At 34.4% G+C, this 25083-nt stretch overlaps 1 protein-coding gene across 1 annotated transcript in view; it reads left to right on the top strand.

Moving 5' to 3' along the window:
• The window catches only part of LOC140449119 (esterase FE4-like), a 41653-nt gene extending 17470 nt beyond the window's left edge, over positions 1 to 24183 (top strand). Inside the window, exons 3-7 of the mRNA XM_072542264.1 lie at positions 2572 to 2755; positions 2883 to 3049; positions 5990 to 6122; positions 14850 to 14970; positions 23830 to 24183. Of these exons, the coding sequence (XP_072398365.1) occupies positions 2572 to 2755; positions 2883 to 3049; positions 5990 to 6122; positions 14850 to 14970; positions 23830 to 24016 (792 nt within the window). The 3' untranslated portion in view covers positions 24017 to 24183. The remainder of the gene's footprint in view (positions 1 to 2571; positions 2756 to 2882; positions 3050 to 5989; positions 6123 to 14849; positions 14971 to 23829) is intronic.
• Positions 24184 to 25083: the final 900 nt, after the last annotated feature.

Raw genomic sequence — 25083 nt, 5'->3', positions numbered from 1 at the left:
TTATTTTTAAAATTTTTCAGTTTACACATTTATTTTTTCCTTTCAACGGACACTATTCGGAACGACTACTGTCCGTTCAAGGGAGAGTTCACTACATATTGTAATAATGTTGGAATCCATACCTCAATACGAGTTCAACCATATTTAATACTTGATATTTTGTCTTGCCACGAAGGTCTTAACCAAATAAAACTTTTCAGTGCCAAATAGTTTTGAAGAAATTCAATAAATACATAATGCTGTGAGTTTAAAAATAATTCATGAATGCAACAAAAGTTAGAAGTTTATTGAAAAGTTTTGTAAAATAAATTGTATTATTAACTAAATCTGAGAGTTGGTTTATATGTTTTAAAAGGTCTACAATAAAGATGGTTTTTGATGAAAAATAGCGAATTACTGTTTTATTGATGAGGGGCTACGGAGATAGAAAAAGATCTTATAGTGAAGCAGCCAACTTGTTCAACGGTACTTTTCCAAACCATTCTTCTACCAATAAGGCGGCAGTACAAAAAATTTAAAGCGCTTTAAGGTAACTGGACAAGTAAAGATGGCATTTGAACAGGAAGACCAGTTGACAAAAAACTGGTCTACCAGTTGCCGCATGCAATGACATGCCTCGAAATATTGCGGCGACTAGCCCCAGTCGTATTTTTTTAAAATTGTTTTTAATTTTTAAGCTAAATTGTAAATAAATAAACACTTCTAATAATTGTCTAGTATAATAAGTAGTTCAAGATTTAAAATAATATAATTTCCATTTTCAAATTACTAATAGGTTAAAATATATTACAATCATACTGTGAATGTTAAAAGTTACTTTCTCTTGATGTATTTTTACTCGAATATGTGCACTTCGCCCTGTTGCCCTGGCATAACTGAGAGTCTATAAAGTTGCAGCCACTCTTTAGAATCACGTAGGCATATCCATGATACTATAACAAACAAGGTATGCTCACTTGCCGTTCTAATTTTAATCAACTTTGCGCATGACGTCATATTGAGACAAAGCTAGGAGACTTGTGTGGATCTTATTTTAACGATGCATCACATGGCAACGTTGTTCCATTACTGTAATGGACAACTTCGAAACTTAAACAATTAACGGTAAGTATACCTCGATGCCATATCTTGCACTAAGAAGTCATAACTAGTTACTTTCTGTGAAAACGTTGTTTGAAAATTAATTAGTAATTTGTAAAATTAATTAAAGAAATATATGAATCTTCGATTTGATTGTGTGTATTACAAACAAAATAGATATTGCTACAAAACATAAATTAAATATAAAAGACCGGTAAAATGTAAAGAATTTGAACTATATAGGAAAAGCAGGTCATACTTCAGATTTTATGAATATCATTTAGACATTTATTTTACAATCTTCGTGATTTTTCTCTTGCGGATATTGTAATTATCTTTAATATTTTTATTTAGAATTAGTATTTTAAAATACATTTTACATATAAAAAACTTTACATCTCCGCTAACATTTTCATATTTTGCAGCTTTTATTAGGTTTTTTAAATAATTTTTAGTTATTTTTAATTTGTTGCCATTATAACTACGAAAAATTTGTTTCAGTTCACTACATTTAGTTACAAATTCCAGTTTTGGTTTGAGTAAACCACCCTCAGAAACGTGATTTACCCAAGTAAACGATTTATCGTTAGCGTCCGGAATATATCCAAGTATTTCTTTTTTTTGTAACTTAAATGCAATGAAACCGGCTAAATTTTCCAATCCATCCCATTCCAGGTATTTTATATTCGAATTAATAAAATCTTGATGACTGTCAATTAAATCTTCACGGTTAATTTCTGTATCACCACTAGGAAGGTTTACCGAGGAACAGATCTCTTCGGTGACAATTTCATAATTAATTATACTATTAGTAGTAATATTCCACTATAGTTTTTCTTTTAAACAATAGTCAGCTTCTGTAAAATGTTTTGATCATATTCTCGCGGTTTCTACATTAAATTTGTCTCGCTGAAAACACTTGAATACCCATACTTTACGCATTTGTTTGTTTCTAGAAAACACAAAAAAAGACACTACGAAAAAGAGTTACTTTTTTTATTATAATTGTTTAAACAACCCACCACTGTACCATACATTATGGCAACCAAATAAATAGTCTTCTTTATAAAGTAGCTACACGTAGTCGAGAGGAAGTTGCGTACGATTATAAATTAGGTGATATTAACACAGTAAACTGAATGTTTTCACCACAAAATTTATATAACAATATTTATAATATACAAAGTCCTTACTACATCAATGAATAAATAAAAATCTCATTCACTACGTTTTGAAGGTCACAGGATAGCAACAGATAGAGCATTTAACTTGGCATCATTAAAGTTGTCTCGGGCTTACGTCACAGGTGTGCGAGAGAGATGCAAGAACATGCGCGTTGACTTATCTTGTTAGTTATAGTATCATGAGGCATATCTAACATCGTTGCCAAATATAATGATTAGAAGAAAGAGCTACTGCACCGACTTAGTCTTGCGGTAACAAGCCTCGGTCTTCCTTAATATAAAATTTATAAGTACGTTTATTTTATAGATTACGGTACAAAATATATTGGTTGGTCTTCTATTTGGAGGAGTCCAAGAAGTTGACCATGAGGATGCCTTTTACACAGGAGAAGCGGATAAACAATTTCGTACCGGAGTTTTTAATCAAGTTCCAATATTAACAGGGATGACAAATAATGAATTAGGATCATACCAAAATCCTGAAAATATTGGTAACTACATATATATCGTTTGTATACTTTTCATCGTTATTAATTTCATCGTTATCCATTTCTTAATAATTAATTTAATTATTTAACCAAAAAAAATTAAAATTTCACTTTAAGTTGTCTGTTTTAGCTGTTACTGTGACCGCATTAGGTAATCTTGATTTAAAGCCTAAGAATTTAGTCCCCGCAAGTATAAGTCTTAATGATTCCACAAGATTTCAAGCATCAACAAAAATTAAAGCTGAATTTTTTAATGTACTTTTCCCCATGTCTACGCAAGTACCACAAGCGATACAGGTAAAAGATAAATTGTCACGTTTTAATTATTTATTGAATAGCAATCTATGCAAATACGAATAACAGCAACATGAAGAAATGGAAATGAATAGACAAGAGTCAAATAGTCGAGCATTTTACAAATTGGTGTCAAACTTCGTGTCTGAACTCAGGAAAAATAATGATGAATTAATAATCAACGAGCAATAGCTGCTTCAAACATGTCAACAATGTTTAAAAAAATTACTAAACATACATCAAGAGGAAGAACATGGAGATGAGATATATATATATATATATATATATATATATATATATATATATATATATATATATATATATATATATATATAAATATATAAAAGATTAAATCCTCTAGCAGAAGCTGCTATCGCTTTGTTGAATTAAATGGCCAAATATATGGCCTAGGAGGACAAATTCGTTAAACTTCCCGTGTTCGAATCGGTATCAATAAAGTGTTATGAATCATTTCGACCTATCCCAGCTTTATCAGACACTTGGGCTAATACAAATTCAAACTCGAAAAATAAAATGAATGTCTCCTTAATCTTCACCACCGCCGTGGTTGGCGTACAAAGGCGCCACCTGCTTTGGCGGCCATGATTACACATTTATAGCCCAAAGGACAGGAAACGATATTATTATATCGTTTTCGTTCATGGCGGCCAAAGCAGGTGGCGCTTCTGTACGCTAACCACTGCGGTGGTGAAGATTTAGGAAACATTCGTTGTACTTTCCGAGTTTGAATTTGTATCACCTCAAGTGTCTGATGAGGCTGGGATAGGCCGAAATGATTCGTAATACTTTATTGATACCGATTCCAGCAGGGGAAGTTTAACGAATTTGTCCTCCTAGGCCATATATTTTGCCATTTAATTCAAAAAAGCGATAGCAGCTTTTGCTAGAAGAATTAATCTTTTACACATTTCGCATAACCCAGAGGACAGGAAACGATATATTATTATATCGTTTTAGTGTTATGTGTAGTAATATATCGTTATTTGCCTACCTCTGGCAGTTAAAAATGTGGGTGGAAGCGTCCGGTGCCCCACAAACAGTACAGTCTGCCGAGGCAGATTTACCTATTCTATTTTGTGAAGGTGCCAAAACTATGATGTCCGGTCAGAAACTGCTTCAAGAAGTAGTCTAGTTTCCTGAACTTACATTCCCACCACGGCCTCAAATCGGGAAAAAGCTTCTTTGTTCACCTTGCCTTTTCGCCCATCCTATCTGCCACTTCACTATCGTTCTCTCTCTCTCTGATTCTCATCTATATGTTCATCCATCCTCCTTGCATACACCCTCGCTAGCTCTTTACACAACAAAGCTATCGGTATCACCGCGCCAATGACATACAGAGCCTTATGTGAAACCATCCTGTATGTGCTAGATACCCTGAGGAGCATTCGTCTTTGCGAAGTCTCCATCAGCTTGGCGTATTAAGCAGTGCGCTACCGTGTTTTGGATGTATACTCCGAACCTTAGTCCTTCCAACAACCAGACTCCCAGATACTTAATCGATTTAACCGGTGCAACCTCCACACCTTCCACTATAAAGCGAAGAGAGGATTTTTCCTGACTCCCTTTGAGAACTAACACCTCAGTTTTCTGAGGCGCTAGCTGTAGATCGTTCTCTCCCATCCACCTACTAATACGACCCAGGGCTATGTTAGCCACATTAGCCATGTCCGTTTTCTGACTGGTCTTCGCAACCAGTGCGAGATCATCGGCATAAGCTACAAGACTACATCCCCTTGGCATGTGTAGGCTTAACTTCGCAACAAACTAATGCTGGTTTTTTTCTCTTATAGACCTGTCAGTAAAGTATCTGTCAATTACGTTGACCAGGTACTCACTAACGCCCAATTCTCTCAGCCTAGACATGATTTTTTCTATGATGCCATCTTAAAGCTATTCTTGACGTCAAGCAGGATGAGAGCCACCCATCTATTTGTATCCTGCGTGACTAAAGAGGTTACTTCTGTGACCGCATCTACGGTGGACCTTTTGGCCCTAAAACCATATTGGCGGTTGCTCAGCACATGCTTTTCTTCCAGCTCTCGCTCAAGGCTGTCTTTCACAAGCTGCGCGTACAAATTAGCTAGCGCACTAAGAAGGCAAATTTCCCGAAATCGTACCTCTTCCTCTTCACCTCTACTTTTCGGGATAAGGACAACCTTAGCGTCTTTCATAGAGAATGTAGTAAGAACGGCACAAATTAGAACAGAACTACTGACAGTTAATGGTCCAAAATTACTACTAGCATTCGTGGATGGCATTGACCTTGTTGGAAACACAATCAACAATGAGTTTTAAGTATCTCGGAGCGACAAACACCGAAGAAAACGATCGTTTTCTGACTAATAATTCTATCATCAGTGCAGTTACTTGAATTAAGTATCACCACTTGAATGAAAACAAACTTAAGTTTTAAATTTTGACAAAAAATAAAGCACATGTGGTTGAACACTTACCAGGTATACATGAGCGAATCCACTAAATATGTGGGTAAAAACACTTTAAATTATATTAAATGTGTTAATTATTACATATTTGTTGGTAAATTCAAATGAAGTTTTAAACAGATTTACTGCATGATAACCCAGGACTTCCAAAGTTTGCTGACCCTGACTAATTGATGATTGACTTATTAGTCCGAAAACGTTCTGGGATGTAGCCCAAAAGGGTCTTTTTGAAATATACCTTTTATAAAGGATTTTTTTTAAATAAATATTTTTGTGATTCATGGTACACAGCCAACTACAGAAATTTCTGAATCTGAAATAAGAATGAGATTCTCTATTAAGGATTTCAAAATTGCTCGCCTCCACATCCCCAAAGGGGCTATTGGCATTAGTTAGTATAATATAATTATTATATTATACTAACTATTATTTTATTGGTATGTATAATTTCTATTTCTTGTTAACATATTTTTAGTTTTTGAACGTCGATTTATTTGGTAAAGCCACCGATCGCCTAGTACGAAATGTAAATCAATTTGTAAATTGTTATTATTATTCATTTAATTACGAGGGGACTTTAGGAGGAGTAACACAGAGATATAGTGATGGTACGTATATTTTATAGATAAAAAACAAAAGTAATTTAAGCTTAATTTTTTTGCTCGATTCGCCGTGTCAACAAAATCATATTGTCAATGAGATTCAACCAGTGGCGGCTTTTGGGGGTAGGCAGGATAGGCCGGGCCTACCCAATAATTTTAAGAGCTTTAAAATTGAAAAACATATTTAAAAATTATGTTAATGCTTGTAAATAACTTTTAAATGTACTAAATTACTCAATACATTAGCGTCCGTTAAAACAACTATGTTATTATATTACCACAGAAAGCATCGAATCGTATTCAGACATTTTAAATATCATTAATAGGTCCGATCGGAACTGGCCGACCCAGCTCACATAAGATCCCCGTATAAAAAGCGTTTGAAGTTAAGCAGCTTGCCGGACAACGATTTATATTGTCGTGTTTATGCTTGCTGTTTAGGCACCAGACGATCGGGCCTACACCGACCATCATTGTTGTAACGTAATTATCGAATTGTAATATAAATTTTCTTTTAAATTATGATAAAAAAATATGTAACATAATCTGTAATTGTAACATATTTTTAAACAAACAACACAATTGCAAACAAGTGCACGGTTGCCCAAATAAATTTAAAAAAATTGGTAAAATTTGAAGAAAAAAAATCACATTTGCGTGATTTCCATATCGCCTGATTGTATGCAAGTTATATATGTGAGATTGTTTTATAACTGATACATAAAAATGAGTTTTTATGACGCTTTACTGGGTTGCAGTAATAGGAATGTTAATAGTAAGTGTTTAAATATTGTTGTTTCACTATTGGAATCGCCATTATCTAGAACTGAAATTGATAGAAAAAAAATTATTATGAATGAAAGGCCTACTCCAACATTGCGTATATTGACTATATTGTTGGCCGTGTTTGTTATTTTCTAATAAGAAATGTGTATGGAATTGTGAAGGATACTTTGATCTAAAAAATATGTCTGCCTCCTTAAAAAATCATTCCAGTTGCAAGGAACATTTAAGTAATTTCCTGTCCTTTAAGGATATACAGAAGAGTGCGTTTTGTGTTCGCGATTTGCTAGATGAAAAATAAAAAATCGCAAAAATTAGATACAACGCAGAAGTTAAAATGAACAGAGAAATAATTAAAAAATTAGTTAGGGGGGGTCATGACCCCGTGACCCCTCCCTCTGGATCCGTCACTGATTACACATAGCTATATGTAATTTGCTGGCTTGGCCTACCCAAAATTTTACCACACCAGCCGCCACTGGATTTAACCCTCAACTGTTGACGTGATATAACCTTGACATAAATGTTGACGTGGGGTCTAACCGTACCCCAACCTTTTAAAATCGTAAAAAACTAATGAAAACGTTAGCTTTGTCATACAAAAAATAAAAAAAAGATAATAGGATGTTATTAAAAAACAGTAGTTTGAAATAATTTTAACTTTAACCAAAAATAAGAGTATTTTTGTTATAAAATCAAAAATTTGAACAATATTGGTTTAGAAATTAACTAAGATATGTACGCCGTAAGGCTTGTACACATTTGGCGAACGCGTGTGGCCGAAGCCTTCCGACCAAACGCGTATGTTTGCCTTCGCTAGAGTTCGCTCACTGGGCGATATATCAAAAGAAAATTGAAGAAGGAATTCATTTGGCTTTTTGTGTAAACTTCCGAGTGAAAGTGACTATGTTTAGAGCTTATTGGTTTATATCGAGAGCGGGAAGATTTATGAAATAAAGTGCTTAAAACTTGTAGATAGGTCGCCAGTAGCTAAAGATCGTAGGGTAAGCATCAACCTTACTGTTGCCGGTATCGCTTCTCTAAATTTGTATCTTTTTCGCGATTTTTGGAGCAATTTCATTTAATAACCATTCAAAATTAGTAGATTTCTACAAAAATTTTGAAGAAGTCCGTATTTTATTTCAGCTTCTAGATCATTAAATAAGGCTATCCCTTTACTGACTTCAGTTTTTAAACAATGATGCTGTCCACCAGCGCAGGTTTCGTCGTTTTTTGGGGAAGTGTTTTACTTCTTTGGTCTTCGCTTCGGTCACTAATAATAATATACAACACACTTGCAATAACTATATCCTCATCCGATGTCATTTTTACAAGTTACATAATTGCCGCGCCGTGAATCCCCAAAAATACCCGCGAAACTGATCGAATGACTGCAAACGAATTCGTTTGCTGTAATGTGGACAAAAGACCGAACGAATTCGGTCAAAGGTCTTCAGTCACATGTTCGCCAGATGTGTAAGCGGCTCTAGTGATGTGTGCATTATTAAAATAAAAAATATAACGTTTAACAAAAAATTTCACAGTTACTCAATTGTACAGTCCTTACACATTTTTTCTGTACACATTTTTCTAAACAACTATGTACCATAGAAAACTTGCAATTCGCAGAAGTTCTTCGCAATTCTTGGTTCTAGGATATTTTCTACATCGTCTTCTTTTATTATCTGCAACAGGAATCGTCACTAATGGGATTCGTTATTGTAAAATTGAACTAATTATTGATCTCAACTCTCTCGGCAAATGACAGTTGGTAAATCGTCGTCTTACATGTAGCGTTATTAGATCAGTACCTAATTATTTCTTCTTCTTCTTCCTATGCCGTCCCCATTAACGGAGGTTGGCGACCACATTTTTAAAAGCTTCTCTGTCTTTTGCAACGTGGAATAATTCGTCTACAGTCATGTTTGTCCAGTCTCGAATATTTCGCAGCCATGACTTCCTCTTTCTACCTATTCCCTTTTTGCCATCGACTCTACCCTGCATGATGACCTGCAGAAGACTATATTTATTATTTCTTAGTATGTGTCCAAGGTATGCAGTCTTGCGTACTTTTATCGTTCTCAACAATTTTTTGTCTCGACCCATCCTTCTCAGCACTTCCTCATTGGTGACCCTGGCAGTCCATGGAATTCTTAACATTCTCCGGTATATCCAAAGTTCAAAGGCTTCAATCTTTTTAACTATTTGCGCTTTTAGTGTCCATGTTTCTACCCCGTACAATAGTTGCGACCAGACGTAACATTCAACAAACCTCAGTCTCAGCGCAGTATTCAGATTTTTGTCACAGAACAATTGTTTGAATTTTAAGAACGCTGCCCTTGCCATTTCTATTCGTACCCGGATCTCTTGGTCTGGATCTAATTCTGTGTTGATGTAAGCTCCCAGATATTTATATTTTGTCACTCTCTCTATTTGCTGTCCACCAAGAGTTAGTTGTTCATTATTTATTGGACTCCTTGATACTATCATAAATTTGATCTTATCTGTGTTGATGTCAAGTCCGATTTGAATGCATTCACTATTTATTGCATCTAGTAAAGTTTGTAGTTCTTCTATACTCTCAGCCATAATTACCGTGTCATCTGCAAATCTCATGGTGTTTATGATTTCTCCACCAATTCTTATTCCCTCTTTTTTTTTCCATAAGGCCTTTCTGAATATGACCTGTGAGTACACGTTGAAAAGCGTCGGAGACAAGACGCATCCTTGCCTTACCCCTCTCGCAATCGGTATATTATTTGTTTCTATATCGTTTACCTTTACTACTGCTTTCTGGTTCCAGTATATAGCCTTAATAAACTCAATGTCTTTTTTGTCTAAATTGATGTTTTTTAATTCATCTATTAACTTCATATGCTGCACTCGGTCAAAGGCCTTCCTAAAGTCTATGAAGCATACATATGCACTCTTGTTATATTCCCGACATTTCTGCAAGAGTATCGTCAATGCAAATAATGCTTCTCTTGTACCCATGCCTCCTCTGAAGCCAAACTGAGTTTCATCTATCTGCTCCTCACATTTCTTATAAATTCGGTTTTGAACAATTTTCAAGAGAATCTTTAAAGGGTGGCACATTAGGCTTATCAATCTATAGTCATTACATTATTTGGGATTGTTGTTTTTTGGTAGAGGTAAAAATATCGATTTAAGCCATTCTTCCGGGATGTTGCCCTCTACATATATGTGCTTGAGAATTCGGGTGAGTCTCTTTATATTACCGTCATCTAAGGCTTTTAACAGTTCAACTGGAATTTGATCCGGACCCGGTGCTCTTCCTTGTTTTGCATTCTGTAGGGTATTCTTTACTTCTGAGGGTAAAATTTGTAGGTATTGTTTTTCTTCACCTATATCTTGTTCATTTTCTCTCTCGTCATGGAACAGATGGATTATATATTGTTCCCATACTTCCTTTATTTTGCTCTCTTCAGTAAGTATTTCTCCATTATTATCTCTTGTTACGAGTGTTCTTCTTTGTCTGGTGTTGCCTGTAAATTCTTTCATTTTTTTATGTAAGTTTGAGGTGTCATGTTTGTTGCTGAGTTCTTCCAATTCCTGGCATTCTTTGTTCATCCATTCCTCCTTAGCCTTTCTGATTTCATATTTGATTTTATTCTTGATGGTTTTATATTTATTTTCATCTTTATTTTTGTATTTTCTTTTTTCATTTATTAGCTCAACTATTTCCGGTGTCATCCAGTCTTTTTTAAGTTGATCACCTAATTATTTTCTTTTTCTTCTTCAGTGCCTTATCCGGTCCGGATGTTGGCGATCATCAAGGCTATCATGGTTTTGTTGACTGCTCTGCGAAACAGCTCCGCTGAGGTCATCCCAAACCATTGTCGGAGATTTTTCAACCACGAGATACGACGGCGTCCCGGTCCTCTTCTGCCAAATACTTTACCCTGCATAACAAGTTGAAGAATTCGATATTTTTCTTCGTTCCGCATCACGTGGCCGTGAATTATTTAATGAATTGAAATTTTGAACGGTCGTTCTTGTTTATACAAGTGTATAAAACATATGAGTTTACGAGAGATGTAGAAATGTCTCACATTTTTAATCCAAACTATCCACTTCCCCTTTGTGTTGTTATAGAATTGGATCATCTCGTTTTCCAGTTTAACTATCAATTGATTAAATCTATGCATAAATGAAATCGTAATCACAGCTTTATTTAGTTTAGGCACGTATGAAAGAATGGTCATGGTTCTGTAAAATCCATAGATCGATTGTTCTACACGAGTTTTATTTGGCAAAAATTGGTTAGGAATTTCTCGTTTATTCTTTTCGAGTGTTCTTAAATATGTAATTTTTCTAGCAATAACTCTTCAAAAACCTGGATATAGCTAAACCAATTGTCCGCAGTGATATTTCTACCGCTTCCAAAAATTGGCTTTGAGTGTCAAAGTCCTGATTGGGTAGGAACTGAAATTTTTTTTCTTGATCTGATAATCCTGCTTCATTACTAACTCTATCAGTGTATATACATATACCCATTATATAAATATATATAATTGGACATATATAGTTTAAATTTGCACCTTAAACATTTCGTCAATGCATCTAAGATCATTAACGCAGTAATTTGTTTGCGAGTTCTCAATGATTCTATTAAAAACCCAAGAGGCAACATTAATATTTTCGCTCTCCATTGTGGATTGTGGGTCTGAAATCTTCGATAAGTTAATAGAGTGAGTATACGTTTTAGAGACATTGTGCACTTAAAAATTGGTCTGTCCGTTCCATCTGTTGCATACATTAATTTTAAGTCTTCGTTATTTGATTTAAAAATTGCTGTTAGAAAAAATAGACCAAATAATGCTTAATGTTCTGTTTTGTCAATAAATTGTAATTCTCTCTTATCTTTATTTTCATATTGTCGCCTTACTAAAACCAATCTTTCATTTGTTCTCTTTATTATTTCTTTTTTTTTACATCATCAGTGAATATACATTGAGAAACACTCGTTGGATTTTGATCTGCCAACAATTTTATACTACCTAGTCTACAGCCTAGTTAGCACCCTACTGATAGACTTTAAAACCATACAGCTCATAGAAACAGGATTATGCCTCGGAACAGGAATGGTTTCATTGCGACGACTAACGCGAGAAAGAGGACAACGAATTTATGGAAAGCGAGAAATATACTTCGCATCGGTACATGATAGACTATATTCTGTCGAATAGAGAGTTACCACCCTGGCAAATCTTGGATGTAAGAGCACTAACATCAGCAGAAATAGGAAGCGATCATAAATTGGTATTGTACAAAATCCGAATAAAAACACATATTCCATGGGATAACAAAACACCAGAATACACCACAAAGATAAAAGTCAAAAGCTTACAGGATGACTCCAAGATACCTATTCCAAAAAAAAATAACTGAACAAAGCAAAAATACATATCACAGAAATTGATGAAGTCGACGAAAGCTGGACAAAAATTAAGTCTAATATCTTAGCCTCGGCCAAGGAAGTTCTTGGTGAAAGAAATATAAATAAACATTAATCGTTCGCAAGGTGAAGAACTCCACGGTTTTGTACAGAAGTGAAGAAAAAATGTAAAAAAAAGCTTACCTGAAATACATTTCAACCAAAACACAAGAGGCATACCATAATAACAAAATAATTAGAAACGAAACACATGCGGTTGTAAAAAAAATAAAAAATGATCACTGGAAATATTTTTCGAAAGCAATGGAATACAATTTTTACGGTCTGCAAAAGGAAATATGGCGCTTCATAAGAGGTCAAAGAACGGAGGTAAAGGAACTAATAGAACCAAGACACATAGAAAATGATACGTGGATTGACTACCTAAAAAAGCTATAAGCAGAGGAAGAATAAACGACGCTAGAACTGGAAACACCAGAAATTACCACAAATGGAAAACTTAATATAAATGTAAAGGAAGTTTGAAATATACTTGAAAACCAACAGAAAAGCAGCAGGTAAAGACAGGATACCAAACGAGTTACTCAAATATTGTGGAGCAGAAATGATAAAACAATTAACAACAATTATTAAAATTATAAAACGCACAAAAATACCGGAAAAATGAAGAACGAGCGAACTAATTCTACTATTTAAAAAAGAAGATAAAATCAGCCAGAAAACTACAGAGGTATAAACTTGTTAAATACTACGCTAAAACTTACAACTAAAATTTTACAAGGTCTAATAAATCAGAGGATAAGTTTAGCAGATGAACAACAGGGTTTTCGTAGTGAAAGATCGTGTACAAATGCAATATTCGTTATAAAACAAATTACTGAGAAATCACTAGAATATAATAGGGCAGCATTTCTGTGTATGATTCATCTAAAGAAAGCGTTTGACAGAGACCGACTCAAATATGTAATCCATCTTCTATATAATAGAGAAGCTCCCCTAAATGTTATAAAAACTATCGAAAACATCTACCAAAACAACCAGAATGGAAGTCAGAATAGATGGACAACTTACAGAACCTACAGAAATAGGTAGCGGAATAAGAAAAGGGGATTCATTGAGACCCATGCTCTTTAATTTGATCATGGATGAAATCATCAAAAGCGTTAACAAAGGAAGAGGATACAGAATGGAAAACAAAGAAATCAAAATACTCTGTTACGCAGACGACGCAATATTGATAGCCCAAGATAAAGATAGTCTGCAAAGACTGGTCTACAGATTTAATATAAGAGCAAAAGACTTTAATATGACAATCTCATCTCAGAAAACTTAAACAATAGTAGTCAGCAAAGAACTAACCAGATGTAAAATGGAAATGGATGGCATCAGTACTGAACAAGTAATGGAAATAAAATACCTGAGAATTACACTGTCTAGCTATGGAGACCTGGACAAAGAAGTGAAAGATCAAGTACAAAAAGCAAATAAACTGGATGCCTTAATAACACTATATGGCGAAACAGACACATTAACCACTGAGATGAAATCAAGAATTTATAAAGCCAGTGTAAAACCAATAATGACATATATGCCTCAGAAACAAGACCTGACACAGCCAAAACGCAAGGGCTATTGGAAACGGCAGAGATGAGAGTACCGAGAAGAATTACAGGACATACGCTGAGAGATCGAAAGAGAAATGAAGACGTTAGAAGAAAATGTAACGTACAGTGTATAAATGAATGGACACAAAGTAGAAAAAAGGAATGGAATAACCACATAATCATAATGGAGGAGACCCTTGTCATCAAAATAGCAAGAGATAAGTTAATAATCAGCAGAAGAAGTATCGGACAACCGCGCAAAGGATGTAGTGCAAACGCGCAAACCTTCTATAGAGGTATTAATCCGCAAATGAACAAGCAGAATTGCTTATAAAGAGAAAGAAGAAGAAACATTTTATAAAGCCACTTAGACCAGGTAAATGCCTTACCAAATCAATTGCTTTGGCTTTGCTGCCTGTTCTCTGCGCAGGCTGTATCGACCATTTGTAGCGATTTCTCCCTTCCTACATGATTTGCAAAATCCAATTCTTGCTCACTATTTTCACCGTCAGTGCTATTTTGTTCTTTCTCAAATTTTTCGTGACACTCTGTAATACAGGTATCTAACAACTATCTTTGATAAATTTGGTGATAACAATATATAAAACAAATTATGCAAAATATTAAATGCTAGTTTTCATGTTATTCACGGTGGCTTTGGATTAGGCTTATTTTTTAAGGAAGATATTATCCGCCTTACAGTTTCAGCTTGGTTACTACCGTATGTTATTTTTAATCCTTCTCTGCATGTTTTCGTTAAACAGCATAAAAAACAGAATTGATTTTTCCTCAGGTTATCCACAGATTGTATAAACAATGTGACACGTGTCTTAGGGAACGATTTTTCAATATTCATTTTTTTGGATATTATACAATATAGGTAATAATACAACATATTTTTATAGTACATCATTATTTTTCTTTTAGGAGCCCAGCATGGAGAAGATGCGCCATATCTCTTTATCAGGAATAATATAACTCCTACTTATAACGACCTGATAATAGTTAAACGTATGACCACAATGTGGTCAAATTTTATTAAAAGTGGGTAAGTTTTTACTTTTAGAGATAAATCTCAAATGTGGGACTATATTTCGAATTTCTTATAAGAAGATTTATATACAGTGAAGGGCCATAATTTTTTTTTAATGAGAATAGAGCACCGACTGCGGTTTTTCAAAAGAATGCAAGAATTATGTAATCAAAATCCAAGCTTCATTCGTCATATTATTTTTGTTATGATGAAGCAATATTCTGTTTACATGAAACAGTAAATTGGCAAAACTGCAAATAATAGAGTGAAGAGAATCCTAATTGGATGAGTGAGTACACTCAAAAAGTAGGAGATAAATTGGTAAACAAGTGAATTATTGACAATATATATATTTATATATAAAGGGTTTTTTTATTAAAACTCCAACAGGAATCTTATAATTATTGCTATCTGATCATTCACTATGATCAATAAGCAAGTTAGTTCTATATACAAAATATTACAAAAAACTTATCTAAGGTTACATTTAGCAATATTCCTTAGGCTCTAATACATTATAGTACTACTATCTAACGTGTACACTTTAGCCTCACTTTGCTCTGCTTTTTCACCTTCACTCACTTACAGCACTAACTCAAACGGCTTCGTTCTCTTAAGTCTTCTTATTTGGTTGGCGTTGTCTAGGAGTTTGATGGCCTCAAAATTCACGTGGTTGGAGAGCCTTTGTTCATGAATCTCGGCAAACTTACTTATTGTCTGGATAACCGTATCCATCTGGAGATCTCGATGAAGATCACTGTTTCTGAAGTACCATGGAGCGTTAACGATGTTCCTTAATAATTTATTCTGATATCGTTGTATAATTTGAATGTTACTTTATTTTGTACAGCTCCATAGCTGTATCCCATATATCCATATCAGTTTAAAGAGTTGCTTATACAATAACAATTTGTTATAAGTAGACAGAGTGGATTTTTTTCTCATCAACCAGTACATCTTTCTGAACTTATTTTCTGATTCCTCCTTTTTTTTCTTAATATGTGCTTTCCAACGTAGCTTGGAATCTAATGTAATACCCAAATATTTTGCCGTATTTGCATAAGGTATTTGGTTTCTATTTATACGAACTGGGATATGTTGTTCTCTTTTACTAGTAAAATTGACATGAACAGATTTTGTTTCATTCAATTTGATACGCCATCGCCTGGTCGAGATATTAATTTGTTCAACAGAGTTCTGTAGCATGGTTGCTGCATCCTCGTGGTTTTGTCCGACTGCTAGAATGCATGTGTCGTCTGCAAATGTCTCAATTGTGCTAGGTTCTAATGATGGAATATCGCTGGTATAGATCAGGTATAGCACTAGTCCCAGGACACTTCCTTGTGGAAGTCTGGATATATATGATTCTAGTAGTTCAGAATATTGTTTTGGTAAGTACCATCTCATTTTATAGTATAATCCGTCATGCCACATTTTGTCAAAAGTCTGCGCTACATCCAGGAAAATTGCGGAACATACTTTTCCTTCTTCTAGAGCTTTTTCTACTATATCTGTTATTGTATGCACCTGATCTATCGTTGAGTGGCTTGCTCGATACCCAAACTAATGATTAGGAATTAGATTTTTTTCCTCTATAATCGGTTTTAGTCTCTTCAAGAGTAATTTTTCGTATAATTTAGACATGACAGGTAACAGTAAAATATGAAGAAGCTTCTTGTGAAGGTTTTCCTGGTTTTAGTGTCATTATAATTTCTGCCACCTTCCATATCTTTGGTACGTACCTCAGCCTAAAGAAAGCATTTATAAAATGTGTTAGTTTTATTCCAGCTTTCCTTGGAAGTTGCTTTAACACTTCCCCAGTAATTAAATCAAATCCAGGAGCTTTCTTTGGATTTATATTTTCTTTTTTTCCAAATATACTTCTTTTGGAGTTACAGGGCTAATCTCCATTTCATCTTGATCAGGGAGCTCCCAGTTAATCATTTCTTGTTCTTCATTTGGTTGAAAAGTATTTTCTAGGTGGTCAGCAAACCTGTTGGCCTTTTGTATATTGCTTCTTGCTCAGCTACCATTAGTATTTCTAATTGGTGGATTCTGTAAGATTGGCCTTTTTAATTGTTTGGTAGCCTTCCACAATGAGTAATTAGTAGCGCTATCATTTGATAGTTCACTTAGGTAGATGCTAACCGATTCGTTTTTAATTTTTTGATTTTTTTTTTAATTTTTGTATGGCATTATTTAATCAAGTTTTATCAACTGGTGCTCTAGAATGATGGCACTTGCGTCTCAGTTTTCTTTTTTCGGTTATCATTTCTTTGATTTCTTTTGGGTAGTTATTTCCTTTTATTCTTTCGACACTGTTCGTGCTGTTGTTCCAAGTAGCTTGTTGTACATTTTTATTGGGTAATTCTACTTCTGCCTCTAGTTGATCAACGGTTCTTAATGGAACTGAGAAGTTAATTTTCTCTTCAAGGTCTATCTGGAAACTTTTCCAGTCAGTATTTTTGTTAACAAATCTAGGGGGCTTTCTTTTTTGATAACAGTGTCACTGAGTGTGAGAATAATTGGAGAATGGTCCGAGTTCATATCCAATGCCTCTTCTATCTCTATGTAATTTGTTGAAATATTCCTGACTACAAAGAAGTCGATAAGGTCTGGGATTTTATTTGTGTCAGTGGGCCAGTATGTGCCCGTTGATATTGCGTCGCATTTTATATATTTCATTGCTTCTAAAAATTATTTCTGTTTGGTGGTAGTCAGTCGTGACCCCCAATGCATAAGTTTTGCATTGAAGTCTCCTCCAAGGATAAATCTATGTCCTTAACTGGCCAGGAAATCTACATATTGATGGCATGTCTTGGCGGACTGTAAACCGCTGTGACGATTACCTCATAGTTTTTACATGTAATTTTTACTGATGTGGCTTGAAATTCTTTAGTTCTGTATCCCATTTCCTGATAGTGCATAACATTTTCTTTGATTATTACTGCACTACCCCCTATATATAATGGGTAAAGGAAAAAAACAAACGATGTCACAAAAGTAACTTACAAAGAAAAGTTAGTTAACGTTACCAAACCGCTTGTTACGATCTTAGAAATAAATAAAACTACATGCCAATATTTTTAAGTCGTTTATTACTATTTTGTTAATATCTAAACAAAAGAATTTGAACTTAAGATTATTAGATTCTTGTTAATAAAAAATAAAGCGATTTTTCATTCGTATAGCAATGTTTCATAAAATTCATTAGCATTTGGCAGACAAAATCGTTTTAACACTTGTAAATCGTAATAATTATCTTTAAAAAATGGTAATGATCCATGGTATGCTTTACTTGGTAGCTAAAATTCGCCATCTTTTATTTTTCTAGGAACAACAGATTTTATTGATCTACTTGTTAGTTGTTTGCTTTCCCAAATGCCAATCTTAGTTTTCTTTCATCATTTGAAGTTCTCTTACTTGCTGCAGAGCTATTGGACAGTTACAAACAAATTTTTCTTGCAGAAAAGTAGTCCACTGTTTCCTTAATTTCTGGTCCATGTCTATAACTTTAAACGGTTTCGACTTTTATCTTTAACACATTTATTCAATTGCGGGTAATTTCATCCTAGTCTTCAAATTTATCAAGCCCATGTTTTTATATTCCCCTTTGATGGGGAATGTTATTTGAATAGTATCTAGGCGCTTTATATCGTGGACAATGTAATGAAGTAGCCGAACAATCGTGAAATTTTTATTTTGTCCGCCAGCTGAGTCGCAGAAAATGTGAAGATGGCGGACTGTTGGTAGTTAATTGAAAATAAAGAAGAACAGAAAAGATGATACCTCGTCAGATCCTTTTCTTGACACATATTCAGGATATGTAAAAAACAGGATTTTCTTAAAGACAGTACGTGAATGTTAACCGAAAACATAGAAAGTAGTTTCCTATAATAAACATCGTTAGTGCTGATGTTGGGTAGTGAAATGTTTTTCTGGTAGTACATGACGATTGATTTATACTAAAAAGTTCTCATAGCTTTTTTTCGGACAGCTCGTTTTCTATCATAGAAAACTTGGGCACGAGTTTTGTGCAATTTATTTTCCATAGATAGAGCTTTTATCTGTGCTGCATCGTCAACAAAATGAAGAGACTTGATTTTTGCATTAAACTCATTGCACTTGCTACAGGTGCTATTATAAATATAACAAATGCAGCACGATACTCTTTTTGAAACATTTTAAGTGAAGAGTTGAATATTATGATAATGTACATTATCATAATTTTTAACTCTTCACTTAAATACACCTTTTTGAAGCCATGAATGCTATAATGACTCAACCTGTCCCGAAATGAAGCAATATGTTGCTGAATCTCAGTACCCAAATCAAAGTTAATTGAGGATAAAACAAAAAGAGAAATCAAACGATTTCTACTTAGCGAAACCGAATTCAAATCTTAACCACTGTGTTTCCTAAAATTTGCGAAACAAACAGCTGGATGAATTAATCGGCAAGGGAATCTAAAATTGCATTCCACAAGCCGTTCATCCTAGTCAAAATTCGTAGTGAATTCAGTTTCTCGTACTTCCAACGAAGTAAATAACAAAACAGAATGACGGTATTAGATTTTTGTTTTGATAAAGTGCAGCAATAACCGTTGATACGTATTTCGACCTCCTTAAGTCTCTTCAGAACGGTATAGCCACTGCTCTGAACCAAAACAAAAATCTTTCCCGTCCTAGACAATAGTTATTAAAATAACTATATACAGACGTAACTACGCCATCTAAAAACAAAAAGAGAAATCAAACGATTTCTACTTAGCGAAACCGAATTCAAATCTTAACCACTGTGTTTCCTAAAATTTGCGAAACAAACACTTGTTGTTGCTGCACTTTATCAAAACAAAAATCTAATACCGTCATTCTGTTAATTGAGGATGTTTCGACAAACGCTTTTCTATTTTATCGAGGATAGTATACTATTCATATATGTATGTTAATCAACCCAACATCTTCCTATAGGTGTTTCTGTTATTAGCTTTTAAGCAATCGTACTGTCTGATATTCGTATTATATGTCCAGCCCATCTAAGTCGCTGTGTTTTAATAAAGTTTACGACATCTGGTTCATTAAAGAGTTGGTATAATTCGAAATTATATCTTTTACGCCTCTGCCCTTGGTCCTAAAACTAAGATTAATATTATTATAAAAATTAATATTAAACTAACCAGGTTTGAGCGTCGATAATCACTGCGCCGAACTTCGGAAAATGAGAGATGCTTTTAAAAATGTCCCAATCTATTTAAAAAGAAAAGCTTTTAACCACTATGTTTTACCAGTCGTCACATAAGGAGCAGAAACGTCAACAGAAACCATAACTTAACTCTTGTAGAAACATCAGCGGAAAGATTGAGACCCCCAACATGAAGTGAAGATATCAATTCTTGGAATAAGATTGAGAAATAGACTATAGGAATTTCGCTAGTCATACTAAACAAAAGAAACAACAACAAGACACCATGGTTCAGAAAAGAAATAACAGAGAAATGTAAAGAGAAACGAGAGGCCTACACGAAGTACAAAACATCAAATACTCCAGAATTCCGAGACACCTATAAAAGAATACAAAATGAAACAAAGCGGTTGGTAAGAAGAACAAAAAATGAACACTGGCAACAGTTTACAAAAAGGATAGCAAGTGACTTCTACGGCACACAAAAACACATATGGAGATTTATAAGAAACCAACGGAAAGAAATGGCCGAATTAAAGGAATACAATAACATACCAGCAAACGAATGGGAAAGGTACCCGAAGGAACTGTTAATAGAAAAAGAAAAATAATAATCAACACAATAACGCACTTGAATTAAGACACGAAATAGAAATCAGTTTTCAGGAAGTAGAGAGCCATAAATTTACTCAAAAATAGAAAATCACCAGGACCAGACGAAATACCCAACGAGCTTCTACAACACGTAGGAGAAAGTATAACCCTAGAGATGACAAAACTTATACAAAAACTAATATTGCACTGCAAGACACCAGACGCATAAAGAAACGGCATATTGATACCAATGTTCAAGAAAGGACAATTATAGAGGTATAAACTTACTGAACACCGCACTTCTTACCACAAAAGTCCTAACCAACAAAATCAATAAACTAACAACTTTATCAGATGAAAAACAAGGATTCAGTTCCGGAAGATCCTGCGTAGACGACGTATTTGTACTAAGACAAATTACAGAAAATGCCATAGAGTACAATAAACTAGCATATCTATGTTTCATAGGCCTGACAAAGGCTTTCGATCGCATCCAAGTCGAAGACGTCTTACACCTACGGTATAAAAGAAACACATCAATCAATATTACACAAACCATCGAAAATATCTACTTCCATAATCGAATACAAGCAAAAATAAATGGAAAACTAACACAGTGTATACTAGTACAAAGTGGAGTAGACAAGGTGACTCGTTAAGACCACTTCTCTTTAATATAATAATAGAGGAAATAATACAAACAGTACGTAAAGGTCATGATTACAGAATGGGGAACATAGAAATCCAAATATTATGTTATGCAGACAACGCCGCATTAATCGCCGAGACAGAAGACGAGCACCAAAGATTAACACACATCTTCAATATAACAGCCAAGAAATACAATATGATAGTATCAGCAAAAAAAATCTAATGTATGACAACATCTTAATACCCACTACGATGTAAAATCGAAACTGATGGGAAAATAATAAAGCAGAAAGCAAGGTTTAGATATCTGGGAATAGATATAACTAGTTACAGAGATGTTGAAGAAGATAGACGACAACAAATCTTAAAATCAAGTTAAGTTGCGGGATGTTGATTGCCAACGTTCGGAACGGACAAGGCACATGAAGAAGAAGATACAAGAAGAAAGAAGAAGAAGAAGAAAAAGTTCGCTAGACGAACAGGAGTGAAAGACATCATCAAATGTATTATAAGCCAGAAATGAAGATGGGCAGAATATGTCGCAAGAATGAAAGGCGACAGGTGCACAAAAAATTGCTCGAGTGGAGACTACGTGTAGAAAAGCAAAGCAGGGGAAGCCCCCCCAATCCGATGGACCAACGACCTCAAAATAATTAAGACTAATTGGATAGCAATTCAATTGCTATCCAATTGCAAAACCTGCGGAACTACTGAAATGTCTAGACGATGAAACTCTACCTGTACTTCTGGACCTATTTAATGAAGTATATAAAACTGGAAAAATCCCACAGGAATGGTTGTTGTCCACCTTTGTAGCAATACCAAAAACAGTATATGCCAAAGATTGTTCAGACTATAGGACAATATCACTAATAAGTCATACCCTCAAAATATTTCTAAAGGTGATTCATGGAAGATTATATAGAAAACTAGAAGATGATATAGATGATACTCAGTTTGGGTTCCGCAAGGGACTGGGAACGAGAGAGGCATTGTTTGCTTTTAATGTCCTCTCTCAAAGATGCTTAGATATGAACCTAGATATTTATTCCTGTTTCATCGACTTCGAGAAGGCATTCGACAGGGTCCGACTATGAAAAACTAATAGAAATACTGAGAAACAAAGATATAGACAGACGAGACTTACGAATCATTATCAATCTGTATTCGAATCAAAAGGCCAATATAAAGATAGAAGAACAAAAGTCCGAAAATATAGATATAAAGAGAGGAGTAAGACAGAGCTGTGGTCTGTCACCATTACTGTTTAACGTGTACAGTGAAGCCATATTCCAGGAAGCGATAGCGGATCTGGGTGATGGAATCTCTGTAAACGGAAGAATAGTAAATAACATAAGATTCGCTGATGACACCGTTATAATGGCAGACACCCTGGAATCGCTACAAGAATTGGTAAATAGAATTAACGATTATTGCATTAGATACGGACTAAAAATAAATAAGAGAAAAACTAAATTCATGATTGTCTCAAAAACGCAACATGGAAATGAAAGATTAATGATAGAGCAAACCCAAATAGAAAAGTAGAGACATATAAATATCTGGGAACCTGGGTTGATGACAAAAATGACCAAAGCAGAGAAATCAAAGTCCGAATTGAAACTGTAAGGCAAGCATTTGTGAAAATGAAGACAATGCTTACCAACAGAGACTTTCAGTTGCATCTCAGATTGAGGACTCAAGGATGTTACTTATTTTCTATCTTACTATACGGAATGGAAGCTTGGACATTGAAGAAACAACACATAAGGAAAATAGAAGCGTTCGAAATGTGGTGTTATAGAAGAATATTAAAAATTCAGTGGGTTCAAAGGATTACCAATGCTGAGGTACTACGACGTCTAAATAAGGAGTTAGAAATTATGAACAGCATAAAAAGAAGAAAACTAGAATATTTGGGTCACATAACCAGAGGAGAAAAATATGAGCTGCTGAGAATTATTATGCAAGGAAGGATCCAAGGAAGAAGAAGCATAGGAAGAAGACGCATCTCCTGGCTGAAGAACCTTAGAAAATGGTTTAACTGTAGTTCACTACAACTTTTCAGAGCAGCAGCTAACAAAGTGACCATAGCCATTATGATATCCAACCTCCGATAGGAGATGGAACTTTAAGAAGAAGAAGAAGGATAGCAATAGACTAATTGAAGGCGCCGAACAAAAATAAATGGAAATATCTAGAGGAGGTCTACGTTCAACAATGGACAAATCAGATGCTTATCGATGACGATATGATATATCCCTATGTTATTGATATTGTAATTTTTTATTGCACTCAATTTGTTTTGATTTTTGGTTTTCTCTGCTTCTATTTTGTCTTATTTTCTATTTTCTGTTGAATAGGGACGCATTTCACAACTTTCTTTTATACATAGATAAACTTTATGAATGTTGTTCGTGATATTTATAAATATGTTTTTTTTTTCAGAGATCCTACACCCGACCCAGTTTCTGAGCTTTTGCCAGTCAAATGGTTGCCTTCATCCCTTAGTGATCCTCCGCTTTTAATGAAAATCGATTTAGACATGGGATACATTGACCACCCATACTTAAACTATTATTCGTTTTATAGAAGCCAAATATTTTCACTTGGACCATATAGTACTACCTACTGAATTAACCACTGTGTAAAACTAAAAAATAATTTTTAACAAATTTACAAAAAGAAAAATTAGTTAAAGTTGCTTATATATCTTTTATATGATAGCCAAATAAAATCGAATAAATCATTTTTTAAGTTTTTAACAGCTTCCACTAATTCTGTATTTGTGTGTTTTTTTAATGTCTCATAATTTAGGAAGATAAATACTTTTATAAACTTTAATCAAATTAAAGGCAGATATCGAGAACAGTTTTTTATTAAATCTTGTCCAAGTACTTTCGCTCTCAGAGCATCTTCAGGGGTATTTCGTAAAAATTCTAGGGTATTCAGCACTGTTATGAATGTCCTTAACACTAAATAATACATTTACATAACAATGTACAACGGACAAACAGTTTAAAAAAATTTTAAATTTGAAGTAGCTACATAGTGGATAACAGCAGAAGAGAGCATTCTCTCTCCATTTAACAGCTAATGATAGTTGGAATGTAAACGAGACAGGGACTGAGACTGTCCAGAAACCGATAAAAATCATAGCGAAGAAAGGCGAGAAAAGAGTTGTGTGATGTTACTTCAGCTGAGAGGGGGACCAATATTACTATGGTTCTTGCTATTAATGCAGATGGTAACTCAGTTCCTTCCATGTTCGTTTTTCCACTTAAGCTTCACAAGAAGCACTTTGTACATGATGGGCCTGTAGGTTATTGCGGCTACTAGAATGGCCATACTCTAATCTTTACAAATTACTAGAATTTATTTCCTTCATTATTGAATGTTTACTTTACTAAGGAAAAACTCACTGGATATATGCTCTCTACATAACCATTATGTAATAGACATTTTTCTTCTTAGAGTGCCGTCTCCCTACGGAATCATAATGGCTATTTTTATTTTTAAACTTGCTGCTCTAAACAAATCAATCGATTTGCATTGATACCAATCACGTTGATTCTTCAACCATGAGTTCTGCCTTCGGCCAACAGATCTTCCTTGAATCTTTCCCTGTATGATGAGTCTCAAAATTTCATATTTTGGTCCCCTCATCACATGGCCTATGTATTCCAGTTTTCTGGTTTGTAT

The sequence above is a fragment of the Diabrotica undecimpunctata genome, chromosome 8 (genome assembly GCF_040954645.1).
Source record: "Diabrotica undecimpunctata isolate CICGRU chromosome 8, icDiaUnde3, whole genome shotgun sequence".
Classification (NCBI taxonomy): Eukaryota; Metazoa; Arthropoda; class Insecta; order Coleoptera; family Chrysomelidae; genus Diabrotica; species Diabrotica undecimpunctata.
Note: the sequence above shows the minus strand (reverse complement) of the source record. Positions and strands in the feature narration are given on the sequence as shown.